The sequence below is a fragment of the Atheta coriaria genome, unplaced genomic scaffold, assembly GCF_025399875.1.
Source record: "Atheta coriaria isolate IRGN ID8LTWV9N9 unplaced genomic scaffold, Caltech_Dcor_3.1 hic_scaffold_3_pilon, whole genome shotgun sequence".
NCBI lineage: Eukaryota > Metazoa > Arthropoda > Insecta > Coleoptera > Staphylinidae > Dalotia > Dalotia coriaria.
The window spans coordinates 2,099,673-2,126,746 of NW_027045445.1; the positions used below are offsets into that span (position 1 = coordinate 2,099,673).

The window sequence follows — 27,074 nt, forward strand, 5'->3', positions numbered from 1 at the left end:
CATCAGTATGACCGACTTTTCATCAGAATAGCACAACACAAACCATTGATAAATAAAAGGCATAAAATCAATAGGCTTAAATGATTTATACGAACTATGCACCTTGAAACGTGCACATCGTTTAAACTTAAACGAAAAGTGAAATAAATTACAGATAAAACTGCATAATCACACTAAGCCGGTAATTTCCTGCTATTAAGTGTGTTAATAAATAATTCAAACTAAAATCTAGATAAAAACGACGGAATAAGTCTAGAAAATAAAGCAATTTCAAGGTTTTAACCTAGGCAATCCAACAAGCATGACAAACTCTGACAGAACATAAAACGAAATAAAAAGTCAGACATTTCCAGACATGAATAATGCTGAATCAGAGTAACACGAACAATTATAGTTTATGTTGGTTGCCATTGATAAATAAACAGCAATTCGCGGTAAAAATCTAACCACGAAATACGAACGATATCAACTAGACTGATGAGTCATCGTGATATCCGCCTACAAGTTTCAAATTAAAGTACAGAAGCAAATCTCACGCATGCGCAGGCGAATTCTCCACTCAAAACTTGTTCTCCGTTCGAAGTCTCGGACATTTTCGAACGACGCGGCTACAATTCAAGTGAAGCCGGTCACCGAGTGGCAGACGCGTCCACGCAGTTAAATATAACTAGTACTTTTATTACCTCGCTTGTGTACACATCACATTTTGTGATTCCAAAATGGTTTACAGCGTAAGTAACTTACAGTGAATCGTTCAATACCTAAATATAATTAGACAATAAATATTTATTTATAATATATATAATGTTTTATTAAATTTAATAGCCAACAGTATTACCAGCGGAGCCATTCGATCCGGCTGCCGATGCCCAAGCACTGAAGACCGCCTTCAAGGGCTTCGGGTCTGACGAAAAAGCGATCATTGACATCATCGCGGGCCGCACGAATGCCCAACGCGCCGAAATAGCCACGCAATTCAAAACTATGTTCGGTAAAGATCTCATCAAAGAGTTGAAGAGTGAGCTACGTGGTAACTTCGAGGATGTAATCATCGCGTTGATGATGAACCCCGTCGAGTACCAGGCGAAAGAATTACATAAGTCCATCAGTGGTTTGGGCACTGATGAAAAAACTCTCATGGAAATTCTTTCCATTCATACTAATGAAGAGGTCGTTGCTATCAAGGACGCTTATGAAGGACGTGAGTAATTATTAACTCAACAATGATATCTTTATGACACGCATTAATGATTTAGTCTACCAATCCTCATTGGAGAGTGACATTAAAGGAGATACCTCGGGGACAGTCAAACGTTTATTCGTTTCATTATCTGTTGTAAGTATTCGCTTTTAATTTAATAGTGAAAAGACACATCCTAGATTTTATCGATCTGTTTGTCGCGTCAGAACGTAACTAACATAAGATATATCAATTTTATAGGGTGGTAGGGATGAATCTGACGAAGTAAACAAAGAACTCGCCTACCAAGATGCCCAGGCTTTACTACGCGCTGGTGAATTGATGTTTGGAACAGATGAATCCACTTTTAACATGGTAATGTGCCAGCGTAACAGACCTCAATTGAGGCAGATCTTCGACGAGTACGAACATCTCGTAGGTCATTCTATCCAAACCGCCATTGAAAACGAGTTCTCGGGTACTGCCAAAGAGGCTTTGTTGGACATTGTTCATTGTATTCAAAATCAGATGGATTACTTGGCGGAACGTCTGTTCAAGAGTATGGACGGTATTGGAACCGACGACAGAACACTGATCCGCATTGTTGTCTCCCGGTCGGAGAACGACTTGGGGGAGTTGAAAAACGTTTTCGAAGAAAAATATGGCAAATCTCTTTCGGATTGGATTAGGGTAAGTTGATTAAATGAATGAATTATTTAAAAGTAATATTAATTTCTTTAGAGTGATACATCCGGCGACTACAAAAGGTGTCTGCTTGCAATCGTCAATTAGCTCACATTTGGGCCATCTACACATGATAAGTTAAATAAATACAAGGCCAATGTTAATGTCACTTATTTATATAAATTTTATCTTTTCGAGAAAAAAATATGCTGAATTAATGCCAATTCTGTAAAATCTTTACGCTCCTCAATAATCCCTGTGAATATTAAACAATTCTAAGAAGCTCTACCTGAACCTGAGTTTCTGGTTAGTAAAGTTGCCTAGGCTAAGCGATCAAATAAAATTTAAACAATCCCACCACGTTTATAAATACACAATTAACCAGGTCCCAGAAGCGAATATTGGAACCACATCTGCTACTAGGTACAACTACCACAACAGAATAAGAATAAACAATTCCTGCGCAGTCTCGAAAAAACCTCCTGACCTTGTTCCGAATCCAATGTAATTTGTATGTCGTCCGCGTTTTCTATACCCATCATACTCTCATTCATCGCATTGCAGTGTTCCGACTGTACCACGCAATCCCCTCTAGTGCACGTGACGTGCCGGTTGAACGTATCGCGGTTAGACGTTTTAATAATTTCACAACGCGACGCGACTCAGTCCATCGCTAACACGTCACACACAATCGTTTGACGACAGTGCGTTTCCAAAAAAATAACAACGCCGCGTATGAATCATTCGCTCCTCTAGAAGTGCTCTTAATCAGTACGTATTTATAGTGACAAACAGTAGCTTGTTACAGTTAATAAAATTAAACTGCGCTACGTAGAGTCTCAGTTGCAGTTCGTGTGATAGCAGTGTTTGAACGAGGTCGTTTTGTTTGAATCGTAACGCAATGTCTTACCCACCGTATCAACAGGTGAGTGCTAATTAATTCAGATCCGTATAAAGGTCTAGCACAATTGAATCGAAGGGAAATAGGAATAAAACACGAAACTAACACAGAACTCGTTCGTGCTAATTTGTTTGTTTCGCATGTCGTGACGATGTTTGCATGTCGCATGTTGACATCCTGACCAAGTAATTTCCATTTTCAAATATTACCAACACCATTCAACGAACATTCCATTATTCCTTTTCACAAAGCACTTGCGAACGTATGTCGTGTTATTCCGATGCCACATAGATAATGACAACGCAACAAAAAACGATAAAAACACCCGCTATTGATTTTATTCAGGCGCCAGACGGCTCCCAGCCGCCGTATCCGCAACATGGAGCCGGCATGCCGTACCCCGGCTACCCTCCCGCACAGTACCCGCCGCAAGGCGTCTTCCCGCCAAGCCTCGGCATGCCAATGAATACACCGATGTACATGCCACAACCGTACGGCGGTATGGCGCCAGCTCCCTACCCGCCCTATGGCGGCGCTCCTGGCTATCCGCCAGCCGGTGGGCCTGGTTATCCCGGGGGACCACCACCCGCTGGTCCCGGTTATCCCGGGGGACCGCCACCTGCTGGTCCCGGATATCCCGGCGCGCCTCCACCAACCGGAGCACCCGGTTATCTACCTCCGCACGTGGGCGACGGTGGTTATCAGCCGCCCGTCGGCAACGTCCATAACCCGCCAAGTGTTAGTCATGAAATTAAGGTGAGATTACTGATTACACGCCATTCTAATATATATTGTACTTGGGGAAAACCTGTTGTCCGAAATGTGATCGTTAGAGCTAATGTGACGTCGACATGGAAACCACTTGTAATTGTCAATTTATTCATTTTTATACCCGCGTAATAAAGTTCGCTTTCATATGGCGCACTTAACTTTCCAAACCAATTAACTGATAACCAAAAATAAGCATTTATCGTTATCATAACTCCACCTGTAATAGACTTAAATATCATAAAATCATGAATATGCGAGTGGTAAATAACAAGCACCTAAATTTAAACTAAAGTTATACAGGTTTTCTATTGTTTAATGGCTAAAACAACAACAATAGTAAATAGCTACAACCTTGAACTTAATTTTCATGTTTACAGTATACTCCAACCTTGCGCCCTGCTAATCCATTCGACCCGCGGGCGGATGCGGAAGTTTTAAGGAAAGCAATGAAAGGTTTTGGCACCGACGAGAAGGCCATTATTAATGTCCTGGGACGCAGGACGAACTCTCAACGCCTCGAGATTGCTCTACAATTTAAAACCTTATACGGAAAAGATTTGGTGAAAGATCTGAAGAGTGAAACGAGCGGAAAATTCGAAGATTTGTTGGTTGCACTAATGACACCGCTTCCATCATTCTACGCTAAAGAACTGCACCACGCTATCAGTGGTATCGGCACCAATGAGGAGACCCTTATCGAAATCATGTGCTCGATGGATAACAATGAAATTCGTTGCATAACCGCCGCTTATCAAGCAGGTAATAACACCTATCGATATAATATGTTGATATAACTTATTGATATAACGATTCTAATCAACTATAACGATTTTTAGCGTATTATCGATCATTGGAAGATGATTTAAGGGGAGATACATCCGGTACATTCAAACGTCTGTTGGTTTCTCTGTGTACTGCTGGACGAGATGAAAATCCACACGTGAACCATGCCCAAGCAACAGCCGATGCGCAAGATTTACTAAACGCTGGTGAATTGCGTTGGGGAACGGATGAATCCACGTTTAATATGATTATGTGCCAGAGAAGTTATCCGCATTTGCGTGTTGTCTTTGACGAGTATCAGCGCATTTCCGGGCGCAGTATTGAGGAATCCGTGAAAAGCGAGTTCTCTGGTAATAGCGAAGATGGTCTGCTTGCCATCATACGCTGTGTTCGTAACCGACCGGCGTTTTACGCGAAAATGTTGCATGAAAGCGTCAAAGGTATGGGCACCAATGACAGACAACTTATTCGTCTTGTAAGCACACGCTGTGAGGTTGATATGGAGGATGTCAAAACTAATTACCTAGCGAAGTACGGCGAATCGCTCAAGGATGCTATTTCGGTATGTTTTAATTTTTCGCGGGCGGACAACAAAATTAACTTTTTTGTTTGTTTATAGGGTGATGCATCTGGAGACTACAAGAAGTTGTTGTTGTGCCTGATTGGCGAGTATTAAATGACCAGCTTCAGTACTTATATTGAATGAATGTCTATTTGCAAAACTTATTCCTGTCCAATAGGTCTACGTAAATTTATATGAAATTAATTTTATTAATTACTATTGTATTAATAACTTGTCGACTGGAAAACGCCTTTTATGGATCAATTTTGATGAATGTTCATAACTATTTTATGCACGCAAATTATATAAATAGATGTTTCTAATAAATTTATACTACATATTTTAAAATGTGTCTGAATGTTTATCCAAACGACCTTAAACTAGCAGATATTTTTTTTTGAGAATTTCTTCGCATATTGAGGTTTTAAGGTAGGCAACCAATTGAGTAGCAATAATCTCAACCTGTGCAAATTTCTATATGGATTTTCATATTCCCATATAATTAATAAGGTTTCATGAAAACTTTTACATACAACATATCTCAGTGCGAAAATAATACTAACACTATAATGAACACATTTATAATCGTAGCTTTAGTCCCGCTTTTGGGTAACTTGCAAAATTTTGTGGGTTAGAAGTATAAACAACTTGCATATGTTTTATAACATTTAAAATCAAAGTAATATAGTGTGATACCACATACCTTAAACGCCCCGATGTTGAACACTGCAGTTTGTGGAACGAATGCGTGTTAATTCACAATTCACGAGTCTTTTTCTTTATAATAATTAAAGCACGACGCGGCACAACGAAAACACACTCCGAGTAAAAAGCGCGCCAATTTAAAACACGCAGGCTTCACGCGTTGCACGCACGTAGAAAACGTAGCCAACCAACGTAACCTTGAGCTTGAATAGAGCGCGTAGTAGGCATGCGCCACACCACACACATTGCACAACGGATTCAAATATCGCCGCTGCTGCTTTCCACCATCGATTAATCCTGCACGTCGCCTTGTGGGCACGACAACAGCCGCGACCGGTGTCTTTTTGTCTACAGCCTACAACGCATTGTGGATTAAAATAGCGATGCGGCGACAGCAACCAAACCGAGTGCTTTAAGACTGCGAATTGTGCTGAAATTGTGATACGTGAACAGGGTTATTATAGGTAAGTTTTGAATTGGCATTGAACTAGGAAATCAGCTGGTGGATGTGATCCTGCGAGGCAGAAAAGGGCAGCGCGCAGTCCAAGGACGTTCACGCAAGCAGGAGCGCTATATAAACAACCGCAGGGTCCGCAAGATAAACAAATTGCGCGGTATTCGTTTAGAATTGTAATAATTCAAACTTTACACATTCTCAATCTTGTCACTACTGCCAAATACTCCACTTTAATAATAATTTAATCGAAAAAGAATAAACTTTGAATTGCATAGGAAACGCCTTTTTATTTGATAAATTTCTAGAATTTGGACTGGGAACTGATGAAGAAATGTCAAACACTATTTTAAAAATGGGTATGCAATATTTTGCCTTTCATAACAAAAAAGTTAAAATATTACTTGCTTTCAGATAACTTAGAAATGCTCAGAAGTCTGTATGATTTCCAAGCAACCTACACAAAAACCCTCACTTTTAAATCAAATGATTACTTTATCCTTCATCAGACAACAACAAAACACAAAAACTGGTGGGAAGTGATCAATGAACATGGGGAAATGGGCTACATTCCTTCAAATTATGTAGAAGCACAAAATGTCACTCCAAGTTTCTACAATCAATGGTTAGAGAACGTCATTGATTACGTTAGTCGGAATGAAATTCCACCTCAGTATCTATCCTCAAATAAAAAAGAACTACTCACGCGGCTAAAAGACATGAAGAGAAAGCTGGATCACTCGACGAACGAGAACGGGACCGGCCCGGAATTACTCTACAAAAATAGCGACGGTGTTATAGACACAATCAAACGTAGTATTGAAAAGTTTGAGAACGAAATTGATCTGGATCAGAAACCGTCGAAGGAAAACTCATTTGATAAGGTTGATAATGAAGAACGTCGCAAATCAACTGAATGCGCCGTACTTCAAGATCCGATGATTAATAAACAGAATGTTTATGAACTGGTAGAGAGTGTGCGGATCAACACGCAACTATCGCACGAAATGTCGCGAATTGCAGTGGCGACAGTCGTGCAAGGCTTGCATGAATTACTACCAGGCTCGGTGTTTCCACATTTGAGTACAATTCTTACACATACAGAAGAAAATCTCTCAGTTGATGATGTACAAATTGAGCAGACACACGACGCTAGCAGGTTGAAAATCATCTTTCATGAATTGACTTATTGCAAAGAAGATTCCCAGCAAAGAAGTTGGATGTTGCATGAAGATGAAGACACGATTAAAGATTATTTAATCGAGTTACGTTCTATTCTCGTAAGATGTTTGTATTGTCTCTGGTAAAATTACTAATTGATTAATTCCAGAGTAACGCTGATCCCAGTATAACGAAACACGTGATTTCCCAAGACCACTATCATGTGGTTATTACACTCATTCAATATTATCAAATGGAAGTGCGATGGTCGATTCGACAGCTCCTCCTACAAGTATTTGGCTGTATGTGTGGGCTAGAAAAAACAATACTGGTCATCATGTTGAACTCGGTGCTGCCGGGTGAATTGGCGAGAGATATGCTGGCCAATCCCAACAACGCTACCAAACTCAATTATTCCGCGCTGCTTCTCACAATGATGTTTTCAATGGGCGAACCGATGCCTGTCACGCATTTAGGTATGACTCATTAATTATAAACATAACAAATATTAACACGTTCAATCAATTCGTAGAGTTTCTTGGATCGGAATTTCTTCGATTCATACTTGATAATATTGAATGTCCACCGGAGGAAGACTACGATGAGGATATTCCCGATTTATTTGTCAATTTTATTCTTTCGTTTAATTTACAATTTGATGATTTGAACAGCGACGATAATATCGTTGTAAAAGCGTTAGCTGAACGTGACGTTGCGAAGCATTTCACCGAGAAGATTCTGTTGTTATTCAATCGCGACGAGGATCCGTCGCGTATTTTCGACCATGAACCGGCGCCACCTCATTCTGTCGTTAAACTATTCAATGACCTATTTAACGTCCAGAAAACGGCTGATTTGTTCTATACGAATGATGTTAAAGTCTGCATCGATATTACTGTTCGTAATATATCCGATTTATCAGCTGGAGATAAGGTAAAGCTTTGTTACATTATTGGTTTATTTTTATCACGAGTTTATGTGCAGAGGCGGCACCAACACATTGAATTGTGTCGACGAATCGTCCGCAATACGAATTACAGCGAGCATATGCATCAGCGCGACGAGATTCTCAAATGTTTCACGAGGATCTTCTGCGAAGAATCCGGCCAAAGCGTGCAAGATCAAAAACTCGTCAAGGAGATAATCAACGAGTTTCCTGAATATTTTAAATAAGTTTTCAAAGTCTCACCTTTCGTGAATGTACATTGTGACACGTTCTAGTGTTGAACCTCTTAAAATACTTCCAACATTTAATTTTAGAACTCCTATACTAGTATGATAACATTTTTGACAGCTATAACACTTTCAATATCAAACTATATATAATTATGAACAATTAATACTCCAAAGGAAGCGAATAATAACTATATTTTTATGTGATATTATACATATAGGATTTTGTTTGGAAATTTTATCGCGCATTTAAAGTTTATGCTTGTTAGGAATAGAAAAAAATCGATATACTTCTGGTTTCACGTTTGATGGTATATAACATTCATTGTAATGTAGTTGTTAGCATAAATATTACTCGATTTGTATGATACCTTCACCGAGAAAGAGATATTATTTCATTTTAAATGTGAAATCTAGTTGGATTGTTGTATTTCTAATTATCTGTTTATTAGAGCGCCTTATAATGGACGTTATGCACTTTCTTTAGAGCTGTATGTATTGTTACATTCTATGCAAACGCTTAAAGTGTCTATTTTACAGTTTACGTGTTAGATGATTATCTAGAAATGTTTGCGTTAAAGTGGCTGTGTCAATGTGGGCGTTAGTAGCGCGCCATCAAGTATAAAGCGATGGGTATGTGCCAAGTTAAATGATGTCAAGCAGAACTGAGCAGTAAATGTGTCGATCCGCTTCGAACACAATATCTCAACATGAGCATGACTTGTAGATGAATATCCATGATTCATGATAAAAGTTAAACAAACAGATGTATGTACGTTTTAAATACAGGGATGAGTCAAGCTGATAGTAATGTGTGGGTGCAATTTAGCGGCCTAGTTTTACAGTTTTTAGCTTTAGCAAATCACTATTTAGCAATTCCTAATCTGCAATACCATACCAAATATGTATTTATCATCTGTACAATATAATAATGACTAAATTGATAAATAATAGTACAAATTATGGCAGAAAGCACTTTACATAAAATTATTATAAGAGATCTAAATGCAAAACAATGTCTTCAAATTTCCGCAACTATTTTATTTCTTGAGCATTGTCAAATCTATCGTGGAAGCAGTACCAAAATTGATACCAAATGTGAATTGTTATTTGATCATACCTGATCTGTTATGTACTTCTTATCAGCATTTATGAAATTATCTGTTCCGATCGTATAAAGCAAATATATACATACCATGTAAACCCAGTGGTATTGATTCTACATTATAAATCATTCTATGCAATGTAATACATTTGGAAAAATATTTAAATAACCATACTTAGTAATTGCAATATATATTTTTAGTATATACAAAGTAAAGTATTCCAGGTAACTTAGTATAATATATATGAAAATTTAACTCACAGCAATTTTTAAAAATTAGTGCAATCAACAAAAATAAACTTTGAAATATAATAATGGTTGTTAAAAATATATTAAAATATATTAGTTGGCTTAATTTGAGTTTCCAATTAAACTATTTTGATTGTACAAAAATATATACCATATTATACATTACTCCATCTCTTCTGAGATATCCTGCTCAGCTATACTATCAAATGAGAATTTCAAGGAAGCTCCAGCCATTTTCACTCCATAGTGTCCTTTCCAGAATAATCCATCTTGTCCATCATGTTGATACACAATGTAATCAATATCATCATCATAATCATTGATTTCAAGTGTAAACTGGAATTAAATCACATATATTTACACAAGTAGATAAGAAATAGAAGTTAAATATTACCTTTTCCCATATTCCTTCTGTCCATTGTTCAAACATATTTTCTTTTATAAAACAGTTAAAGTTTTTGTGTGATGATACTACACGAATTACTAGCTTAAATCTAGCTGAACAATCAAATCGCGGCGCAAACCATTCGCTTACAATAATTGTAGGTTTGAATTTATTTATAATGTGCCTTTTAAATGGACTGTTCTTGAATTTAAGAACTTGTTGCTTGCTACATAAGCCAAATGAAGTAGCAAAACAACTCTTATGGCCTCTGAAATCATCAACGTCCTCTGGCAAAGGACAACTTCCACTTGGTTCATTCTCAATCACAAAACCATCACCACTAAAAACAGGATTGATTACCCAATGATCAAATTTCTCTTGTCCATTTCCATTCTTTATTAAATTCGTATCAAAGAAATCAGTGGCAAATTTAGCATAATAGAGATACCAGGGTAAGCATTTCCATGTAACATTATTCTGAAGACACACTTCATGCCATAGTGCTCTGGACTTGATTATTCGATTCCATGTTTTGCACACCAATTTGCAATTTAGAAGTTGCTTAGGATCAACACGACTTAGCAGTATTATCAGTACATCTTCTGGAATATATACACCACGTAAACAGTACCCGTTTGTGCCGTCGTCATCTTCTATCGCTGACATATTGTTGTTGCTTTTGGGAAACATATTTCCCATGCTTTTGTTTTCAAGTGTTACTCAATCAACAGCTGAAAACTGACTTCATACTACCTGGCGGTACACACAATTGTACGTATTATTGTGCAACAAGCACAAATATGGAAGGACATAGGTAGAAACCGGTGAAAAGTTGAGCACAACAACACAATAAACATCTAAACGTCAAAGACAGCTGAACGTGAGCTCAGCCAGTAATGTGCAGTAATGAATAATGTCATTGAAGTTAGTGGGGAGATTCAACTTTTCAAGTTTATGTGCACGATATCATTATTAAAACAGAGTAGCTATCAGTACTTTTATAACCTTTATGAGATTTTTTGGAAATAATCAAAATACACTCATTCGGTTATTTGGCATTTGTGCCGAGATTTCACTTTTCAAGTATATTTACGCGTTATCTTAATTTAAACAGAGTGGTATCAATGTCTAATATCAATATTCTTTATACATTAAATAAATAATATTATTAAACCAAATTTATTAACAAAATACTTCTTTATTCAGAATCAATTTTCTTTTGTATACAATCATTTAAAATTTAAATAAATCAAAATAAAATACTTTAGTACAAATACAAATCTGTTCCAGATAAGAAACGTTTTCAATATTTCAATAGTTTAAATGTTAATCGGCTCCGTATTTCCACACTGTTGAACACTTGAAAATTAAAAGCTTTGACGGTTGGTTGATTTAGCGAAATGTTTATTCGCCGGTCATCATCTCCATAAATTCTGCAAATAGAATATTATGTTATTGTTACGATGTAAAAACGCGTTTGCAAAACGCCAAAAATTATACGATTTCGGTGCGTGTCCAAAGAAAATGTAGCTTTAGGCAATAAACAGAAACGCCTTGATCGACTATTAAATTTAACAACGCTCGCCTATGAAAAAAGCGTTCAAGTTTACCGCAAAGTTTTTCGATCGGCCATCGACGCTTTTATTATGTATTGAGATTGAGTTTGTGCATGATGTGCGTTTTGCGCATGGATAACTTATTTATAGTCGTTTCTAAATTTATCAAAAAGAAGCGAGGTTTCTGTTTATGAGTTTTTATGGTTGTTTAAAATGTTTTATGTGTGCTTTCATGTATTGTGTGGTTGTGGTGTATATAGGTACCTTGAAAATCAACGGTGCCAGAACCGTCCGAATCGATTTCTTCGATCATCATGTCCAACTCCTTGTCGGTGAGTTGATCATCGAGTTCGCGAAGGATTTCACGCAAACAACTTGTAGGAATATAGCCGTTGCCTTCTTTATCGTAGAGGCGGAAAGCTTCCTTGAGTTCTTTCTGCATGGCTTCGTCATCTTCTTCAACGATGAATTTAGCAGCCAGAGTTACGAACTCTTCAAACTCAAGACGTCCAGATTCTGATAGAATAAAGATGTTTAATGTAAAAACGCTTAAAAATTAAAAATAATAATCTTACTGTCAGCATCAACTTCATCAATCAATTCCTCTAAGATTTTCTTATCGAAAGGTTGACCCATAAGTCGCAGAATATCAGCAACCATGTCAGTTGGAATTGATCCGGATTTTTGGCTGTCGAAAGCTTCGAACGCCTTCTTCAAGACTGGAATTAAATTACATTCAATCATTAATTTTTTTAGTCACACGGCTGCCATGTGATAAATTCCCGATGGTACATTCAAAACAGGTGTGAGCAATTTGGCTTTACTTTTCAGCCGCCTCACATATCATATGCTCGTATTTTCGAAGTTTACACGTTAGCACTGGAAGTGCTCTAGGTCTATATTTCAGCTGACTCGCTCGTATTTTGCACCCACGACACCCACATCCAAGTCCAAGTGGCCGAGTTGTATGTTATGAAAAATTTGCTTTGGCGTAATAATTTTCGACATCATTGCGATCGTGATCGTTTCGTGAGACGGTTAGACGCTCGAAACGAATAGATGTGTGTCTATTAACCGCGCACTGCAAATCACTTGAGTTCCCGATCAACAAACACGAAATTTAAACTTAGCCATCGGCGTAATTTATTTGACGTTTGGCAAGTGAACGCAAGGCACATCGAAAGTGTTCAATTTCGAAAATTCAAGCATTGAAAATCCTAATAATCTACTCGTACACAACAAAAAGCATTACTTACTAAAGATAAGTAATAAAAAAAGCATTACTAACTTTTAACTTTGTTTTAACTTGTCAGAATGAGTATTTGTTGTGTGCATATAATATTAAAATCTGGCACGTGGGTGCTAATAGAATCATAACTGTCACCCGAGCTTTTGAAATAATGGTACTTCTGTGTCACATGTTTCGTGATGTGACAAGGCGTCTTTTGATTTTATATTGGGGAGAATTTATTTATAAATGCGTATAACTTGTAGCTGCAAAATTTTGCAATTCTGCAATCATCACTAGCGGAGTTAAGATGGTACACAAGTAGAGTAACTCGTAACTCAATTCACTGAGCACGTAAATCACTTACCAGCGAGCTGTTCTGGGGGCAATTCATCCTGCAATCAAACGAAGGAGAGAAAACACATTAGTTACAAATGTCCACATTGATGAATACTAGCTCAAAAGCATTTTTGCAATTTTTTTAGCAAAAATTTGCAATTTTTAATTTAAAAAAATTGATTTGCTTCTAAAATCTATGCAAAATTTGTTTAACACTAAGCAAAGGGAAAAGGGAAAAAGAAATAACTTGATATTTACCATATTAAAGTAACTTCCGGTTTTTAGATATCACACAAAACACAAAACTTCTTTCTTTGATGGAGACTTAAACTTTGGTTGTGAGTTGTCTTGGGGATGAAGCTTCGTGGAGAGCAAAGCTAAGAGTGACTTATCCGTCGACGAAGGCGGCGGTGTTGTATATTATCCCGACGGGCGGTTATAGTGGTTTGCTATACGATTTTCCACGCTCCAAGCGCCCGCGCGCGCCATATGCACAAGACGAAACATTTGCATTCGCGCGCACCAATCCGGACGCACCTTACAAACGGCAGCAATTTCCAGTTTTTCGCCATTATTTTTAACTTTTTTTCCTCTTTTACATTTTGCATATCACGCTCGGGGCGCGTACGTGTGCAGCACATTTTGCTCTCGCACGTCGGCGCGTCCATTTGACGCGTATTGCTTCAGTGTGTGAGCATAAACATTTTTCAACAATTTGAGATGTGCGATGGGTGAGCGGTCCAAACAACAGGAATAAAAACGTGAAGCGCATGTGGCTGAAAATTGGGTGAACGACAAGGTTAGATAGACAAACGAACGCGAAATGTTTACGCCGAGCTTGAATAAACATTACGCTGCTGTCTTCTTGGGGTTTAGTGCGTTGTAAGTTCAGTATGCTGACAATGGCGGACGAAACACAAAGTGTAAATAGCGTAGGAGTTGTTGGGTAGTGTTTATACAAATGTTGGTAATTTGAGACAAGTTTGTTTGAGTGTTTACTTGTTTTTGGGATATTGTCAAGCTTTTTATAGTTTTCTTTGGAATTGACGTTGACACGTAGTGTATTTTTGATTTTATTAGTTTTCCTGTAATATTCTACCGTTTTTTACAGTTCAAAAACCCAAACCACGTTTTTTGCTTCTCCTATGAAAAATAATAGCTTAATAATTAGCAAAGTTAAAAAATAAACTATTAAAAAACATTAGACATCGTTTCAATAACGTTTTACTTCTTAAAAAATAAATCCAAGTCACAAACACAATGTTGAAAGGAAAATAATTGTGCCTTTCAATATTTAGTTAAAATTTATTAAATATTTTGTTGTGTACAATAGTATTATCCCAAAGATCAAACTTATTAATAAATATTAGATGCTAATGTATATGCACAACAAAATTTTGAGCCAATAAATAATCAACACGTATTAATTACAACAAATTCTTCGTATAAAATATAGTCTTAACATAAGTCCATTGAAGTTGATTAATCAGTGATGATGAATGCAGTACCACACAAAACTCTACTCTCCAGTCATCATCTCCATAAATTCTACAAAAAAAACCATAAACAATAATAATTTGTTAATAATTTAATATCTATTTATTCTATTACCATCAAAATCGACTGTACCAGAACCATCCGAATCAATCTCTTCGATCATCAAGTCCAACTCCTTGTTGGTCAATTGATCGTCCAATTCACGAAGGATTTCGCGAAGACAACTTGTTGGGATGTAACCGTTACCTAAAAAGTTCATAAATTGAAATTAGATATATGAACAAAATAAAACCGGAAACCCGGAATTGAAAATAAAAATATGAATGTATCTTGAAGGTCGAAATAACAGTATGGTATATGAGTGTGAATATGAGTATCAAACGTGGGATTGGTTTAGGTTTAGAGTTTTGAGCATTTGAAGTAATTCAAATGTTAGTCAATCCCAGATCGTGGATTATTTTAGTTGGAGCTCGTCCAAAACGTCTTAAAGCAAATCGTAACAAACCCGATACTACTGCATCCAGATGCATACAAATTTCGTGGCGTTGCAGTGGAATTTTACTACTTTACTCAAAGCAATAAATTTATTTCAGGCTGGAAATAAGTTACTGACTAATATTTGCTATTGTGAACAAATTTACGAATTAACTACTGTTTTTTAAATATATTTTATCTTCTGTCAAAACAAAATCCCGCAAAACAAAGCGATAAATCGATAAATTCATTAGAATAATGAACCACAAACACAGAATGTGTTTATATACTTTTACTTTCCAAAAAGAAAAAGCGAAGGAAAACAATGATATTTGAGCCAAATATTGTTTTTGCCAAAAAGTAACTTATCTCCTCGCCTCGTAAACAAAAACGTTTGTTTGTTGATAATATTTGTGTGGGTGAGAAACAAAAAAAAAAAATGATATTTACGTTGAATTATACCTTCTTTGTCGTACAGACGAAAAGCTTCCTTCAACTCCTTTTGCATGGCCTCAGCATCCTCCTCAACGATGAATTTGGCAGCTAAAGTGACAAATTCGTCGAACTCCAAGCGGCCAGATTCTGTAATTCATCGTAATTTAGCGAAATTTATGACTTTTCAAACATTTCACAGCTGCGAACGCAAAAAACATAAAAATATCTTACTGTCAGCGTCAACTTCATCAATCAACTCCTCCAGAATTCTCTTATTAAAGGGTTGTCCCATGAGACGCAGAATATCTGCCACCATATCTGTGGGGATTGATCCAGACTTTTGATTATCGAAAGCTTCAAACGCCTTTTTCAATACTATAAAAAAAAGCGAATAAAATTAATAAATTTATTATGTTTATCATAACAAATGAAACCACATTACACGCAAAAACCAGCGTGTGGTGTGGAGTGACGTGTAATAATAGAATGATTCGGCCTTTTTATAAACGCGTTAAAAATAAAAATTGAATGCTTCACGAGTGAATGGATGTAAATGCAGAGGAACGACGAATGAGGGCAAACACCTAAATGTAAGCAGATGTGATGCCTATGCATATTATAGATTATAATAAGGCTATTTATAATTTCACACGGTTTAAAATAAAAGCGCCATAAATTAGACGGTATTAATATCCGCCGAGATAGCTTCTGGTTAGAGATACATATTAGAAACATGAATTTAAAGTGTTTTTCTGCGAAAATAACACGAAATTTTGTCAGATTGTGGGAGAAACATTTGGAAATCGTCGAAAAATATGATTTATATTAAGAAAAAGATGAAAAAATGTTGTAGATCACAATTTTGCAGCTGTTTTTTTTTTTTGTGGAAAATTAAGTTTTTATTTATTTTCTTAGTCAGTTATGTGTTAAATCAAAATATTATGTGGAATATTAATAGTTTATTGTGATTTACGTAAAATTGACTGTTTATTAGGGGTAATTTTTCGCTAAAATTGAAAATGAGAGACTTTTTTATTATATCTGCCGCCATTTATAGGGTTTTTGTTTGTTTACCGTAGTCATGATAATGTTTTTTAGGTAAAGTGAAAATATCTAAGTTTACTTTATAGATAATGTCTTCATTATTACGGCGAATTAGTAAATGTTTTGCTTCTGCATTTTTTTATGCTAAATTGCATATTTTTTCAAAACTTTTAATTTTTGTATTTTTTACTGTTAAATATTATGTAAATTGCATTTCTGGATTACTCCACAATTCTCACGATGTATGGTAGTGCGTAGTGCGTGAACTCTCCGGTGTTGTGAAATTGAAACCGAATTTATACGCGAGTGCGGATCTAAAAATACTCACCGGCGAGTTGTTCCTGCGGCAAGTCGTCGCCCTGGCCCTAAAACACAATTTTCAAATATAACCCAAATTGATCGCTGCCGAATGCGGCTGATAATCAAATCACAACTCTCAACTTACCAACATAGCGATGATGCGATTGTCAAGGTTTACGGATCACAAAGCAATAAATACGAGTAAATAAAATGGCTCAGTGGCGAATTGTCTTCGACTTAATTTTAGTTGTAGCCCAAAGAGTTAGATGCACTATGGTCGGCGGTCGACTGCAACTGCGTTCGCTGACACCGGGTATAGTTTGTTATAGCGTGTTGCGTTTTCTTCACTTTTATAGTCGCTTGCTAATGCAGTCGGCTGGAAGTTTTCGTAAACATGCCGCGCGACTAGCGGAAAACGCTTCGTTTTTAGACGCAGACAATTGGAAAACGTCGCAATAATATTATTACGGGTTCTTGCACGAACTGCGTTGTCTATAAATTTGTGCCAATTATACTTACATCTCGAATGAGTGATGATGCTCATAAACTTCTATCTTGTTACAGGTACTTATGATTTTAAAAATTCAAAAATAATTTTTAATTTTTTTTGAAAAAAAGTTTAATTATTATGATTATTTGTTTTTAATTTTATAAAATTCAGCCACACTTTTCACATACTGTACGCAGAGATGTCAAAAGAAGAAAATTATAGACATTCTTAACGTATACATCAAAGCGCTCATAATGTACATAATATTATCTTGAAATCTAGCCAAATACGTTTCTGCAAAAACATGCAGCTAAGTTTGTAAAATAGTATGTAATAATAGATTTACAATAGAAATACACTAGTATGTTTACGTTTATTCCTATTTCCGAGGTACAACAGCTTGGCAAAAATTGGTAAACACTGACCTAAGATTTGTCATCAGTTTTCTTCACCTCATTTTTCGCAATTCCTCATACTTCATACAAACAAACATCGCAATAGGGAGGATTTGCAAATGTCAAAACATAGTAAATATATTGGATAAAACCAAATAATTAATTTATTTAAAAGTTGGACAATGCAACTGTTAAATAAGGTCATTTTATAGCTAAACTAAATCTTTAGGATTTCTATTCGTTTCAACCACGAAAAATAAATTGCCTACCATTTACAGATTGCTTAGGCAAAATAAGATAAAACAACCACACACATAAGAAATTATTTCTTATAATGATCATTATTAATTTCAATTCGCAATGGACTCTTATGATCTCCCATTTTGTCCGATGCCATACGACCAAAATTCTTAAAACCGGGACGATCAAGAATTTTAGCGTTGCCATTGCCTACATCCCCATCCCCAAGATTCATACTATCGTCTTCATTGGAAGAAGCATCACCGCTACTGTCGCCACTATCATCTTCACTTGACGTGCGAGAATCTCGTGTTTTTCTGCCACGTGAACCTGCAGCTGGCATTTGTAATCTATCCTTCACTGAAGGATTGCCTCTTGCAGCAGTGTTTACTCTTGACCAAACAGTGGAAGCCACCGTGGGTTGTTTCGGTTTTTTAATAACTACGGTTACTTTACTGTTGGTTTTCATGTCTTCATCTTCCTCAGAATAAGACTGCTCATTTTCCACGTCCATGTGCCTCGAACGTTTATCATAATTTCTATTACGTGATTCTCTCGGTGGTGGCGTTGGTGACTTATGACGCCTGTTCTTAAGTAACTCATCTCTGAAACGATGTTGTTTCGTTTTCTTGTTATCAAGGCGTTGTCGAACGTCCGTGGTATCATTACGCTTTTGAATCGTTAACGGAGCAGGATTTGTAAACTTTAATCTTGAACTAGTTAATCTACAAGATAAATCGACTTCAGACCTTTGAGGCAATTCACTTTCGGGGTCTCGATGATCAAAAATATCGTCAACATCATCATTTGCTTCGAAGTTATGAAGGATTTCACGTGGTTGCCCAGCTTTTCCACGAATCATTGAACGTAAATCATTCGTGCGTGGTTCTACTTCGGTTTTCGGCGGATTTGCAGCGCGTTTAATGGCATCCAAAGCCTTTTTTCGCTTGATTTTTGCTTCTTCCTCATCGGCATACATACGCATACGAGGTATTTTGGGTTTTTCCACAGGTTTAATTTCCTCTGCATCCTTATCCTTCTCAAAAGCAGTCTCTTGGCTTCGTTTGAAACCTAATCTGTGCTTCAATTGTGGTGCTGGCTGGACGACAGGCTCCGCTACATCTTCTGTTTTCTTATCTCTGTTCCACGATCGTGCAAGATCACCCCACGGATTTTTCGTGGGAATGTCGCGATTACGTTCAAATATTCCTCGAAATTCAGCTTTCTTCGACTCGGAAATGATCCCACCACCTCTTTCTGAATTTAAAACTCTTCGGTCTGAGATAAGTGCAAACCTGATTAAGATACATGTTGATTTCTGGTGTGGCGCACCCAAACGCCAATAACCAGGCGGAATAGGTATGTTAATATCAGATATGGAGACTCCTTCTCCATTTTCATCATCTTCTTCAGCATCTCCATTATTATTTTTTAATAGAATACTTTTTCCTATTTCAGGTACATGACCAGCTTCCACTGGTAATCCTTTTATAGGCTTGGACATATGAAATAAAGCCCTGGCTGATGATACATCATCTGACCACAAGACATTACATGCATTATTGTCTACCCATTCAATTGCAAGTGGTGAAAATTTGTCAAAGTACTCTAATAAATGATGTGAGCTCATTTTTTCAGTGCCATGAAGATGCAAAGTGTCAAAACACACCTCATCTTCATTATCATGATTAATGCCCAAACTCTCATGCAGGGTTTCAAAGTTTTCTCTTGTAAGTTTGACTGCTTCTTTGTTGTCCATCTGGAATCTATTGGCTCTCTCCAAACGTTTATTTAGATCATCCTTGTCAAAATTGTTGGGACCAGAAGATTGCGCCTGAAATAACATCAATTTTTAATACTTTAGTCATTAAATACTGTTAGTTTTGAGTAAACATACTTTTCTTTGGTGTTGAGAACTTGGTCTTGATGGATAAGTAATGGTGTTATCAATAATATCGTCAAAATCCACTGATTCCTCGATGATTTCTCCTTCTTCGCCATCGCTTAACTTTGTGGCGGAGTTTTCCAGATCCACGTCCATGGATTCGGCAAAACTATTATGGATTTCGATCCTAATGTTTGGCCTCGCGCTGTTTGCATCACTCTCAGCCATAATTAATTTATTATCTTTAATAAACTCAATTTATTATATAGTTTTGGATTCGAACAACACGCTTTGAAGAGACGACGCTTCAAAAGAAAAAAACAAAGCCTGTATGATCTAACCTTATCATTGACGTCTGACGTGAAACCAAGCGGTAAATTTAAACATTAGCAGGTGAACATTCAATAAATAAAGTTTAAAAACTTTGATTTAAAACGGTTTTATATTAAGTTAAAGTATTGGCATCTAAATAAAAATAATTTTTAATCAATAAGTATCATTTCCTTCAGTTTCACAAGTTTTATAGGCAACCAAACTCACCCAAAATGTCTGAGAAAATGCCAAGTAAACATTGTGCCTTGATTTTCATTCAGTTTGACATTGCAACGATAAAAAAACATTGAAACGCTGATAAGAGCGATAAGTGCACCGTTCACAAATAATTAAATAAAGCGTGTAAAAGGAGTCACAACCTGACGAAAATATCGCTGCCAGACATTTAATTTTCCACGTCGATAGAATGGTTGCAAGCAGATGAATTTTACTAAAACCCATGCATTTAATGAAAAAACATGCCTTTGAATGTTTAAACTGGGTCTAAATGTGTATCAACTGCAGCAATCATGTTCAGCACAGAAAACCTTAGAGAATTAGTTGCAGTCTCTGCCTCTATTTGTACAATTTTACAATTTTTATCTGGCACGTAAGTAGAACTGAACTGAACCGAATGATTTTTAATGTTCTAATGAATTATTTTGATTTTACAGGCTGGTTTGTCAAAAATTTATACAGAAAGGCTCAACTGGTGATACCTCTCCATTCCCATTTATCAGTGGTTGTTTATCAACCAGTGTCTGGTTAAGATATGGTTTCCTCATTCAGGAACATTCAATTATCCTGGTGAATACCATTGGTGCTACATTATTCTTTGCATATGTTGTTACATTTTACATGTACAGCCTGAAAAAGTCAGCTGTGGCTAAACAATTTCTTGTTTGCATATTAGTATTAATTGCAATACTTACCTACTCATCAATGGGAACTGATAGTGTAGAAGGTTTAGAAGTGACAAGAAACAGAGTTGGCACAGTGTGCTGTATCATGAGTATTGTGTTCTTTGCAGCGCCATTTTCATCATTGTTGCATGTCATCAAAGTGCAGAGTTCAGAGAGTTTACCATTTCCATTGATTATGGCTACTTTTGTAGTGTCTTGTCAATGGTATGCATATGGGTGCTTAATTAAGGATACATTTGTACAAGTAAGTAATCATGTTTGATAAGATTTTATTTTGATGCTAAATTGTGTTTTTTATTATTTAGATTCCTAACTTCATGGGAGCAGTACTATCAGGGCTACAATTAACGTTGTTTTGCTTGTTTCCCAAGAAATATAAACCTCTAGAGCAAATCTAATTGGAAAATTGAGGATATGTGGTTCAGATGTGAATTCAAGACTGTGCCTATTGGAATTGAGGCATTTTCTGTATTATAAATGTTGTATTACAATAATTAAGAATGATATTGCAAAGTTCGAAACAAAAATTACATTATTTTTAAATATCTAAATCTGTATTTTCTTTCTTCTTTTGTATTTAGAATCAATTCTCGAAGATAGGAATTGAATTTTCTGTTTAAATCATTGAACAGCGCGACGCTACCGACGCTTCAACTCATTTTATGTTATTCCTGCTGTCTGCTGCGCCCTGCGCACACGCATTCAGTATGCGTCTATATATAGTTAATACACACATCCAGAGAAACCTGCTGTAAGTGGGGGCTTCAACTCGTTTCACGACCATGCATAATTTAATTCAACGTTCGACGACACGTAGTCACCGTAGCTACTATCTTTGCATGTGTGTAAACGTTTAGAGTGGCATCCTCCAGTGCAAGCCGCAAGTCATCGTACGTATTGTTTTGTTGTGTTGCCGCTTGTTGGTTTATCAGCATTTATCAACCGGCTTTTATCGGCGTATCTAGCCACAACCAATACGCGTTTCGCCGGCTACACGTTTAGAGAGCGCCGCTATCCATTCGACAATTCAGTCCTTCGCCGCACGCCAAGTGGTACATTTCGCTTCGTACACCACACACACCACATAGAATCAAGGTAAAACTTATTGCAGTTGCATTTTAATGAAATTTAAATAAACTACGACGCAGTAATAGCTAAAATAAACATCATTAACTACAAACAACCTCAATAAATTGCAATTTTTGTGTATTCCCAAGGCTTGTCCAAAAAATAAGCGTTTGATAAAGCAATGCGCTTGTTTGTTCAAGTTAAACTGTTTTTATCGTCCTAAATGTTTAACTCTACACTCACATTATGTCACGTAATAAGCGCTAAACAATATTTATGAGTTAATGTTGTTTATTCAACAGTGAAATAATTAATATTCTAAGGTCAAATTATAGTGAGCGCATTGTTAACTCAATTTTTTAATTAATTGTTAATTATATTCTTGCATTGCGTGCTGCAAGACGGATTACAATACAATGAAAAAGAGTTTACTGAAGTTTCGATGTATTTAATGAACCGGTATTTCGATTACGTAAATATCCACAAACGGTACAAAGTGCAGCAGACACTCAGACGTATTAAATACCGTTAATCAGTTCGTACAAATCACGTAAACTTTTTTTTTTTATCGTTGTTTCTATTCACGTCGAAAAAATTGCAATCAATATTGCTGATAGTGTTTACATGCGTCTTTCAAAGTTTATCAGTTAAATTGCAAATATGACCGAAGTTTATTTATAGTTTTGGAAGTAAAAAATTATTGCAATTTTATTCTAACAATGGCGTGTCTTGTTGACACATGTCCTGTTCGTAACATAGGTAATCAATTTATATGATTTTATACGCAAAAGGCAGACATCTTGTCAATTCATAGTTTTCCTGTTTATTGTTTGAATTTCTTGTTTCGAAGTGGATTTCATGTACTCCGATAAAGAACGTACGTTTTCTCTTCTAGGCAACATGAGCAAAATCAAGGCCGGCCCCGTCGTAGACATTCTCGGCGATGAGATGACCCGCATTATCTGGGACTCCATTAAAGAGAAACTCATCCTGCCGTTCTTGGACATCGACTTGCACATCTACGACTTGGGTATTGAAAATCGTGACAAAACCGACGACAAAGTCACTGTTGAATGCGCCGAAGCAATCAAAAAGTACAATGTTGGTATTAAATGCGCCACCATCACCCCCGATGAAAAGCGTGTGGAAGAATTCAACTTGAAGTCAATGTGGAAGTCTCCCAATGGTACCATTAGGAATATTCTTGGTGGAACCGTCTTCAGGGAACCGATTCTATGCAAAAACATTCCGCGATTGGTAACGTGCTGGACCAAACCAATCATCATCGGTCGTCATGCCCACGGTGACCAGTACAAGGCCACTGATTTCTTGGTACCCGGCAAAGGTAAACTCGAAATGATCTTCACCGGTGACGATGGTACGAAACAGAATTATACCGTTCACGAGTACAAGGGTCCTGGTATTGCTATGGGCATGTACAATACCGATGAATCTATCATTGACTTTGCGCATTCATCAATGAAATATGCTTTGGAACGTGGATATCCCTTGTACTTGAGCACCAAGAATACTATTCTTAAGAAGTACGACGGGCGTTTCAAGGATATCTTCCAGGATATTTACGATAGGGAATACAAAGCTAAATTTGAAGCTAAAAACATCTGGTATGAACATCGTCTCATCGATGACATGGTAGCGTACGCCATGAAATCCGAAGGTGGATTTGTCTGGGCCTGTAAGAATTACGATGGTGATGTACAGTCCGATTCCGTTGCTCAGGGCTATGGCTCTCTGGGTTTGATGACATCTGTGTTGATTTGTCCTGATGGTAAGACCGTAGAAGCTGAAGCCGCTCATGGTACCGTCACACGTCATTACCGTATGTACCAAAAGGGACAGGAAACATCTACCAATCCAATTGCGTCTATCTTTGCATGGACCCAGGGTCTTCTACATCGTGCCAAATTGGATAATAACCAGGCTCTTGCTTCATTCGCTAACAAATTGGAAGAGGTATGCGTTGAGACCATCGAGTCGGGTTTCATGACCAAGGATTTAGCCATTTGTATCAAGGGTATGAGCGGTGTTAAGCGCACCGATTACATGGAAACCTTCGAGTTTATGGATAAACTAGCAGAGAATTTGAAGAAGAAATTATCGGCGTGACTGAATAGCCGTTTATAACGCAAACATATTTTTGCATGGTTTTATTACACACATTTGTTTTTAATTGTGGTGAAGGATGATAACTCCTTGTTCTTTTGATAATAAAATTATAATAAAACAACTTGTTTTGGTGCAGTAACAGTGATAGCAGATAACCCTAAACAAATGATTACGAAATTACGAAAATTATCAGCAAAATAACAAGTTTTTTATGACGAGTTTAGTACATACACCCTTTCATTTGAATTAAATCTGTATTATTGGTTGCATAAGTTGAATGAGGAAAAGAGGGCGCTAGCAAGGCCGCACCACAGTTACAAACGTCATTAAACTCGCGTTCGCATCAATCTATTTTTAGCACAAACAAAAATAAATTACCCGGCAGATAACAACAATACCACGGTTATTAGTATTGCGACAACAAACGAGAACTGCGGTCTATTAACCGCAAGTTTACGACGCGATTACACACAACGGTGTGCGCGCACCACACAGATCTAATCGATATTTTTCCACGAATAGGTTATAAACACAAAGGACTATAAATAATTGTTAATTAAAGACGGTTAAAAAATGATACCACCTTTAGCTCCTGAACAAATCAACGAGCAACAAAACATGGTCGGCTGGGTAAGATTTTAAGCCACTAAAACTTTCTACTTTTCTTCTATCTTACTTCCAAAATATTTAATATTAAATTAAGCAATGTTGTCAACAGAAAAATACCTTTAATATGCGTCAAGCAAACCTTATGAGCCTGGCAGCTTCTCAACTTGGATCAAAAAACGGTTTAAGAAATGACCTAAAGAGTTACATGAAAAATGATGGAATGGCAGGGCCTGCAAAGAGCTTAGATATCTTAAGAAGAAATCTACAAAGTGCCATAAACAAAGATATTGATAATATTATTAAAAAATATTTAGATGTGAGTACATAATGATATTATTTTTAAAAATCAATACTAAGATGTTGCAATTTATGTTCCAGAAATTTTTTCAACCTGCAGTTAAAAATATTCGCGCCAATTTAGGCAAAGATAGTGTATCAGAAGATCACATCAAAGTAGTCTGTAGGCAAATGCTTGAAGATGCCAAAATAATGTACAGATCCTACTCAATCAGTAGGGATAGCTCACCATTTGAAGGTAGTGATTCTGAAGTCTCTTTTGACAACAGATTTGGTTTATCAAAGGTAAAAAATTTAACACTAAATCAAAAATATAATAAATTAATAATTAATTTGTTCATAGAATTCAAGAAAACGTAAAGAATCCGACACAGACTCCGAAACCGGTGCGAATTACAAACGTCAAAGATTTCGCAACACTTATTTATCAGAACATCACACTTTGAAGCAGATAAAACGCGAAGGCCCAAAATGGGGCTCCGATAGAATCACTCCTAACACGTTATTCATTATGGGATCACGCGCTAATAAAGCTTTGGGCTATGGTCAAACGCGCGGACGGCTTTATGTCAGACATCCGGAGTTGTTGCGCTATTCCGGTGATCAAGAAGACAAAGACTGGCTCACATCAAGGGGTCTCATGTCTCCCAGTGGCGGCAAAGCATACATTATGATTCTCGACGATATCAAAGAGTTATCACAACTTGACGAGTACAAAAACAATTCGAATCAACAACCGCATGAGTTGGTCGGGTTTGAAGCGCCTGGATTTCTTGTCAATAAAATTAAGAATTACATGGATCAAGCGCGTACTGATCGCAGGAACACTTCCTTTGATATGTTTGACTTTCACAGTCCGTCGATGACTCCACCGATTGATTCCGCGCCTAGTACGCCATCCGATACTATGCAGTTGATGGAGTCGCAGTCGTTGAGCACGAGCAGTTCGAAGCATTCGATGGACGGTGGGCAATTCCTGCACAATCCAGAGATTAGTCCCGGATCGAATAATTCCATGCTGGCGCCGAGTCCCCTGCCGGCGAATAGTAGCCTACTGTCTCCGAATATGCTGTTGAATATTAATTCTGATAACAACGGTGCAATTCTCGTGTTGCCGGAATCAACGCATAATGGCACTTCACTATCGTCACTCTTGGCTAGTGCTAGTGATAATAGTGAAGATTTTTAGTCAATTTAATTGTCATTTTGATGATGATCAATCTTTGTGTGTGATGTTTAATTTATTTTTCTTGCTGTGATTTTTAATTTTACCTAAAAATGTAAAATGTAAACATTTGATCTAAATAATGAGCTTATGCGGCTATTTTGCATTACATATAGCATTTTGGGATCAAAAAGAAATAGTTTTAGTGTAAAAAATACTAAAAATGTCTAAAATTAGGCTGTTTTGTTGAAATTAATATGCGTCGATAGATAAAAGCCAAAAATTACATATTAATACATAAAATATTTAATAATGAGATCAGTAGAATTGTACAAGTAGTAGGTTTGTGAAATTATCGCTTCCGTTACCTAAGAATCCTGTGAAAGTAGTAGTAGTTAACGAAAAACAAAGTAAGAAAAACGATATGTTATTAACTGTCGAAGTTTTGAAAAAAATGCGTTGGCTTGCTTGGCAAATATCGGTAAAACGCAGTAAGATATGAATGCGTCTTGCGAACCAGGAAGATGGCTCGGAAAGAGCGCAGTGTCGACGCCGCGCTGCGTCACCGGCGCGCCGC

General features: G+C 36.9%; 11 protein-coding genes across 11 annotated transcripts in view; 6 read left to right on the plus strand and 5 right to left on the minus strand.

Annotated features, from left to right (window-relative positions):
* Positions 1 to 5,744, minus strand: part of Orc5 (origin recognition complex subunit 5) — a 38,715-nt gene extending 32,971 nt beyond the window's left edge. Inside the window, exon 1 of the mRNA XM_065299328.1 lies at positions 5,585 to 5,744. The gene's annotated coding sequence lies outside the window, so the exon portion shown is untranslated. The remainder of the gene's footprint in view (positions 1 to 5,584) is intronic.
* Positions 480 to 2,088, plus strand: LOC135803969 (annexin B9-like). Its single transcript, XM_065317724.1, has 5 exons — positions 480 to 731; positions 826 to 1,201; positions 1,257 to 1,336; positions 1,442 to 1,870; positions 1,922 to 2,088. The coding sequence occupies exons 1-5, from the start codon at positions 720 to 722 to the stop codon at positions 1,970 to 1,972; spliced, it is 948 nt and encodes a 315-aa protein (XP_065173796.1). The 5' UTR covers positions 480 to 719; the 3' UTR covers positions 1,973 to 2,088.
* LOC135803968 (annexin B9-like) lies at positions 2,456 to 5,229 on the plus strand. Its single transcript, XM_065317722.1, has 6 exons — positions 2,456 to 2,635; positions 2,700 to 2,789; positions 3,111 to 3,521; positions 3,914 to 4,295; positions 4,373 to 4,881; positions 4,939 to 5,229. Exons 2-6 carry the CDS (start codon positions 2,766 to 2,768, stop codon positions 4,993 to 4,995), a joined length of 1,383 nt encoding a protein of 460 aa, XP_065173794.1. The 5' UTR covers positions 2,456 to 2,635; positions 2,700 to 2,765; the 3' UTR covers positions 4,996 to 5,229.
* A 105-nt stretch (positions 5,745 to 5,849) lies between the features above and the next one.
* On the plus strand, positions 5,850 to 9,577 carry LOC135789480 (NCK-interacting protein with SH3 domain). The gene is made up of 6 exons (XM_065299325.1): positions 5,850 to 6,050; positions 6,349 to 6,399; positions 6,455 to 7,320; positions 7,371 to 7,677; positions 7,734 to 8,134; positions 8,186 to 9,577. Exons 2-6 carry the CDS (start codon positions 6,375 to 6,377, stop codon positions 8,372 to 8,374), a joined length of 1,788 nt encoding a protein of 595 aa, XP_065155397.1. The 5' UTR covers positions 5,850 to 6,050; positions 6,349 to 6,374; the 3' UTR covers positions 8,375 to 9,577.
* A 77-nt stretch (positions 9,578 to 9,654) lies between these two features.
* On the minus strand, positions 9,655 to 11,071 carry LOC135789489 (F-box only protein 6-like). Its single transcript, XM_065299335.1, has 2 exons — positions 10,123 to 11,071; positions 9,655 to 10,064 (listed from the first exon to the last, which is right to left on the minus strand). The coding sequence occupies exons 1-2, from the start codon at positions 10,810 to 10,812 to the stop codon at positions 9,891 to 9,893; spliced, it is 864 nt and encodes a 287-aa protein (XP_065155407.1). The 5' UTR covers positions 10,813 to 11,071; the 3' UTR covers positions 9,655 to 9,890.
* A 220-nt stretch (positions 11,072 to 11,291) lies between these two features.
* Positions 11,292 to 13,664, minus strand: LOC135789491 (troponin C). The gene is made up of 5 exons (XM_065299337.1): positions 13,495 to 13,664; positions 13,265 to 13,292; positions 12,245 to 12,388; positions 11,934 to 12,185; positions 11,292 to 11,546 (listed from the first exon to the last, which is right to left on the minus strand). Exons 1-5 carry the CDS (start codon positions 13,495 to 13,497, stop codon positions 11,518 to 11,520), a joined length of 456 nt encoding a protein of 151 aa, XP_065155409.1. The 5' UTR covers positions 13,498 to 13,664; the 3' UTR covers positions 11,292 to 11,517.
* An 857-nt stretch (positions 13,665 to 14,521) lies between these two features.
* Positions 14,522 to 17,328, minus strand: LOC135789490 (troponin C, isoallergen Bla g 6.0301-like). The gene is made up of 6 exons (XM_065299336.1): positions 17,132 to 17,328; positions 17,015 to 17,051; positions 15,874 to 16,017; positions 15,670 to 15,789; positions 14,848 to 14,979; positions 14,522 to 14,784 (listed from the first exon to the last, which is right to left on the minus strand). The coding sequence occupies exons 1-6, from the start codon at positions 17,135 to 17,137 to the stop codon at positions 14,756 to 14,758; spliced, it is 468 nt and encodes a 155-aa protein (XP_065155408.1). The 5' UTR covers positions 17,138 to 17,328; the 3' UTR covers positions 14,522 to 14,755.
* A 502-nt stretch (positions 17,329 to 17,830) lies between these two features.
* Positions 17,831 to 20,426, minus strand: LOC135789902 (nuclear cap-binding protein subunit 3-like). Its single transcript, XM_065299968.1, has 2 exons — positions 20,009 to 20,426; positions 17,831 to 19,945 (listed from the first exon to the last, which is right to left on the minus strand). The coding sequence occupies exons 1-2, from the start codon at positions 20,222 to 20,224 to the stop codon at positions 18,194 to 18,196; spliced, it is 1,968 nt and encodes a 655-aa protein (XP_065156040.1). The 5' UTR covers positions 20,225 to 20,426; the 3' UTR covers positions 17,831 to 18,193.
* Positions 20,427 to 20,462: 36 nt separating this feature from the next.
* Positions 20,463 to 21,782, plus strand: slv (sugar transporter SWEET1). The gene is made up of 3 exons (XM_065299971.1): positions 20,463 to 20,918; positions 20,983 to 21,475; positions 21,537 to 21,782. Exons 1-3 carry the CDS (start codon positions 20,839 to 20,841, stop codon positions 21,627 to 21,629), a joined length of 666 nt encoding a protein of 221 aa, XP_065156043.1. The 5' UTR covers positions 20,463 to 20,838; the 3' UTR covers positions 21,630 to 21,782.
* Positions 21,783 to 22,038: 256 nt separating this feature from the next.
* Positions 22,039 to 24,547, plus strand: Idh (isocitrate dehydrogenase [NADP] cytoplasmic). Its single transcript, XM_065299970.1, has 3 exons — positions 22,039 to 22,121; positions 22,197 to 22,326; positions 23,195 to 24,547. The coding sequence occupies exon 3, from the start codon at positions 23,200 to 23,202 to the stop codon at positions 24,424 to 24,426; it is 1,227 nt and encodes a 408-aa protein (XP_065156042.1). The 5' UTR covers positions 22,039 to 22,121; positions 22,197 to 22,326; positions 23,195 to 23,199; the 3' UTR covers positions 24,427 to 24,547.
* A 165-nt stretch (positions 24,548 to 24,712) lies between these two features.
* On the plus strand, positions 24,713 to 26,815 carry LOC135789903 (deoxynucleotidyltransferase terminal-interacting protein 1). Its single transcript, XM_065299969.1, has 4 exons — positions 24,713 to 25,056; positions 25,145 to 25,351; positions 25,414 to 25,617; positions 25,676 to 26,815. Exons 1-4 carry the CDS (start codon positions 25,000 to 25,002, stop codon positions 26,519 to 26,521), a joined length of 1,314 nt encoding a protein of 437 aa, XP_065156041.1. The 5' UTR covers positions 24,713 to 24,999; the 3' UTR covers positions 26,522 to 26,815.
* The last annotated feature ends 259 nt before the right edge of the window (positions 26,816 to 27,074 follow it).

Excerpts from the sequence above, each read along its gene's own strand:
- LOC135803969 (XM_065317724.1), top strand. Across the intron at positions 1,202-1,256 it reads CAAGGACGCTTATGAAGGAC|TCTACCAATCCTCATTGGAG; the intron begins GTGAGTAATTAT and ends TTAATGATTTAG. Across the intron at positions 1,871-1,921 it reads CTCTTTCGGATTGGATTAGG|AGTGATACATCCGGCGACTA; the intron begins GTAAGTTGATTA and ends TAATTTCTTTAG.
- LOC135803968 (XM_065317722.1), top strand. The coding sequence starts at position 2,766 with ATGTCTTACCCACCGTATCAACAG. Across the intron at positions 4,296-4,372 it reads AACCGCCGCTTATCAAGCAG|CGTATTATCGATCATTGGAA; the intron begins GTAATAACACCT and ends AACGATTTTTAG. Across the intron at positions 4,882-4,938 it reads CGCTCAAGGATGCTATTTCG|GGTGATGCATCTGGAGACTA; the intron begins GTATGTTTTAAT and ends GTTTGTTTATAG.
- LOC135789480 (XM_065299325.1), top strand. The coding sequence starts at position 6,375 with ATGTCAAACACTATTTTAAAAATGG. Across the intron at positions 6,400-6,454 it reads AAACACTATTTTAAAAATGG|ATAACTTAGAAATGCTCAGA; the intron begins GTATGCAATATT and ends ACTTGCTTTCAG. Across the intron at positions 7,678-7,733 it reads GATGCCTGTCACGCATTTAG|AGTTTCTTGGATCGGAATTT; the intron begins GTATGACTCATT and ends ATCAATTCGTAG.
- LOC135789489 (XM_065299335.1), bottom strand. The coding sequence starts at position 10,812 with ATGGGAAATATGTTTCCCAAAAGCAACAACAATATGTCAGCGATAGAA. Across the intron at positions 10,065-10,122 it reads CAGAAGGAATATGGGAAAAG|TTTACACTTGAAATCAATGA; the intron begins GTAATATTTAAC and ends ATTTAATTCCAG.
- LOC135789491 (XM_065299337.1), bottom strand. Across the intron at positions 12,389-13,264 it reads GCCCCCAGAACAGCTCGCTG|TCTTGAAGAAGGCGTTCGAA; the intron begins GTAAGTGATTTA and ends ATTTAATTCCAG. Across the intron at positions 11,547-11,933 it reads TGGCACCGTTGATTTTCAAG|AATTTATGGAGATGATGACC; the intron begins GTACCTATATAC and ends TTCTATTTGCAG.
- LOC135789490 (XM_065299336.1), bottom strand. Across the intron at positions 14,980-15,669 it reads TCGTCTGTACGACAAAGAAG|GTAACGGTTACATCCCAACA; the intron begins GTATAATTCAAC and ends TGAACTTTTTAG. Across the intron at positions 14,785-14,847 it reads TGGTACAGTCGATTTTGATG|AATTTATGGAGATGATGACT; the intron begins GTAATAGAATAA and ends TTTTTTTTGTAG.
- LOC135789902 (XM_065299968.1), bottom strand. The coding sequence starts at position 20,224 with ATGGCTGAGAGTGATGCAAACAGCGCGAGGCCAAACATTAGGATCGAA. Across the intron at positions 19,946-20,008 it reads GTTCTCAACACCAAAGAAAA|GCGCAATCTTCTGGTCCCAA; the intron begins GTATGTTTACTC and ends ATGTTATTTCAG.
- slv (XM_065299971.1), top strand. The coding sequence starts at position 20,839 with ATGTTCAGCACAGAAAACCTTAGAGAATTAGTTGCAGTCTCTGCCTCT. Across the intron at positions 20,919-20,982 it reads TTACAATTTTTATCTGGCAC|GCTGGTTTGTCAAAAATTTA; the intron begins GTAAGTAGAACT and ends TTGATTTTACAG. Across the intron at positions 21,476-21,536 it reads TTAAGGATACATTTGTACAA|ATTCCTAACTTCATGGGAGC; the intron begins GTAAGTAATCAT and ends TTTATTATTTAG.
- Idh (XM_065299970.1), top strand. The coding sequence starts at position 23,200 with ATGAGCAAAATCAAGGCCGGCCCCGTCGTAGACATTCTCGGCGATGAG.
- LOC135789903 (XM_065299969.1), top strand. The coding sequence starts at position 25,000 with ATGATACCACCTTTAGCTCCTGAACAAATCAACGAGCAACAAAACATG. Across the intron at positions 25,352-25,413 it reads TTATTAAAAAATATTTAGAT|AAATTTTTTCAACCTGCAGT; the intron begins GTGAGTACATAA and ends TTTATGTTCCAG. Across the intron at positions 25,618-25,675 it reads ACAGATTTGGTTTATCAAAG|AATTCAAGAAAACGTAAAGA; the intron begins GTAAAAAATTTA and ends ATTTGTTCATAG.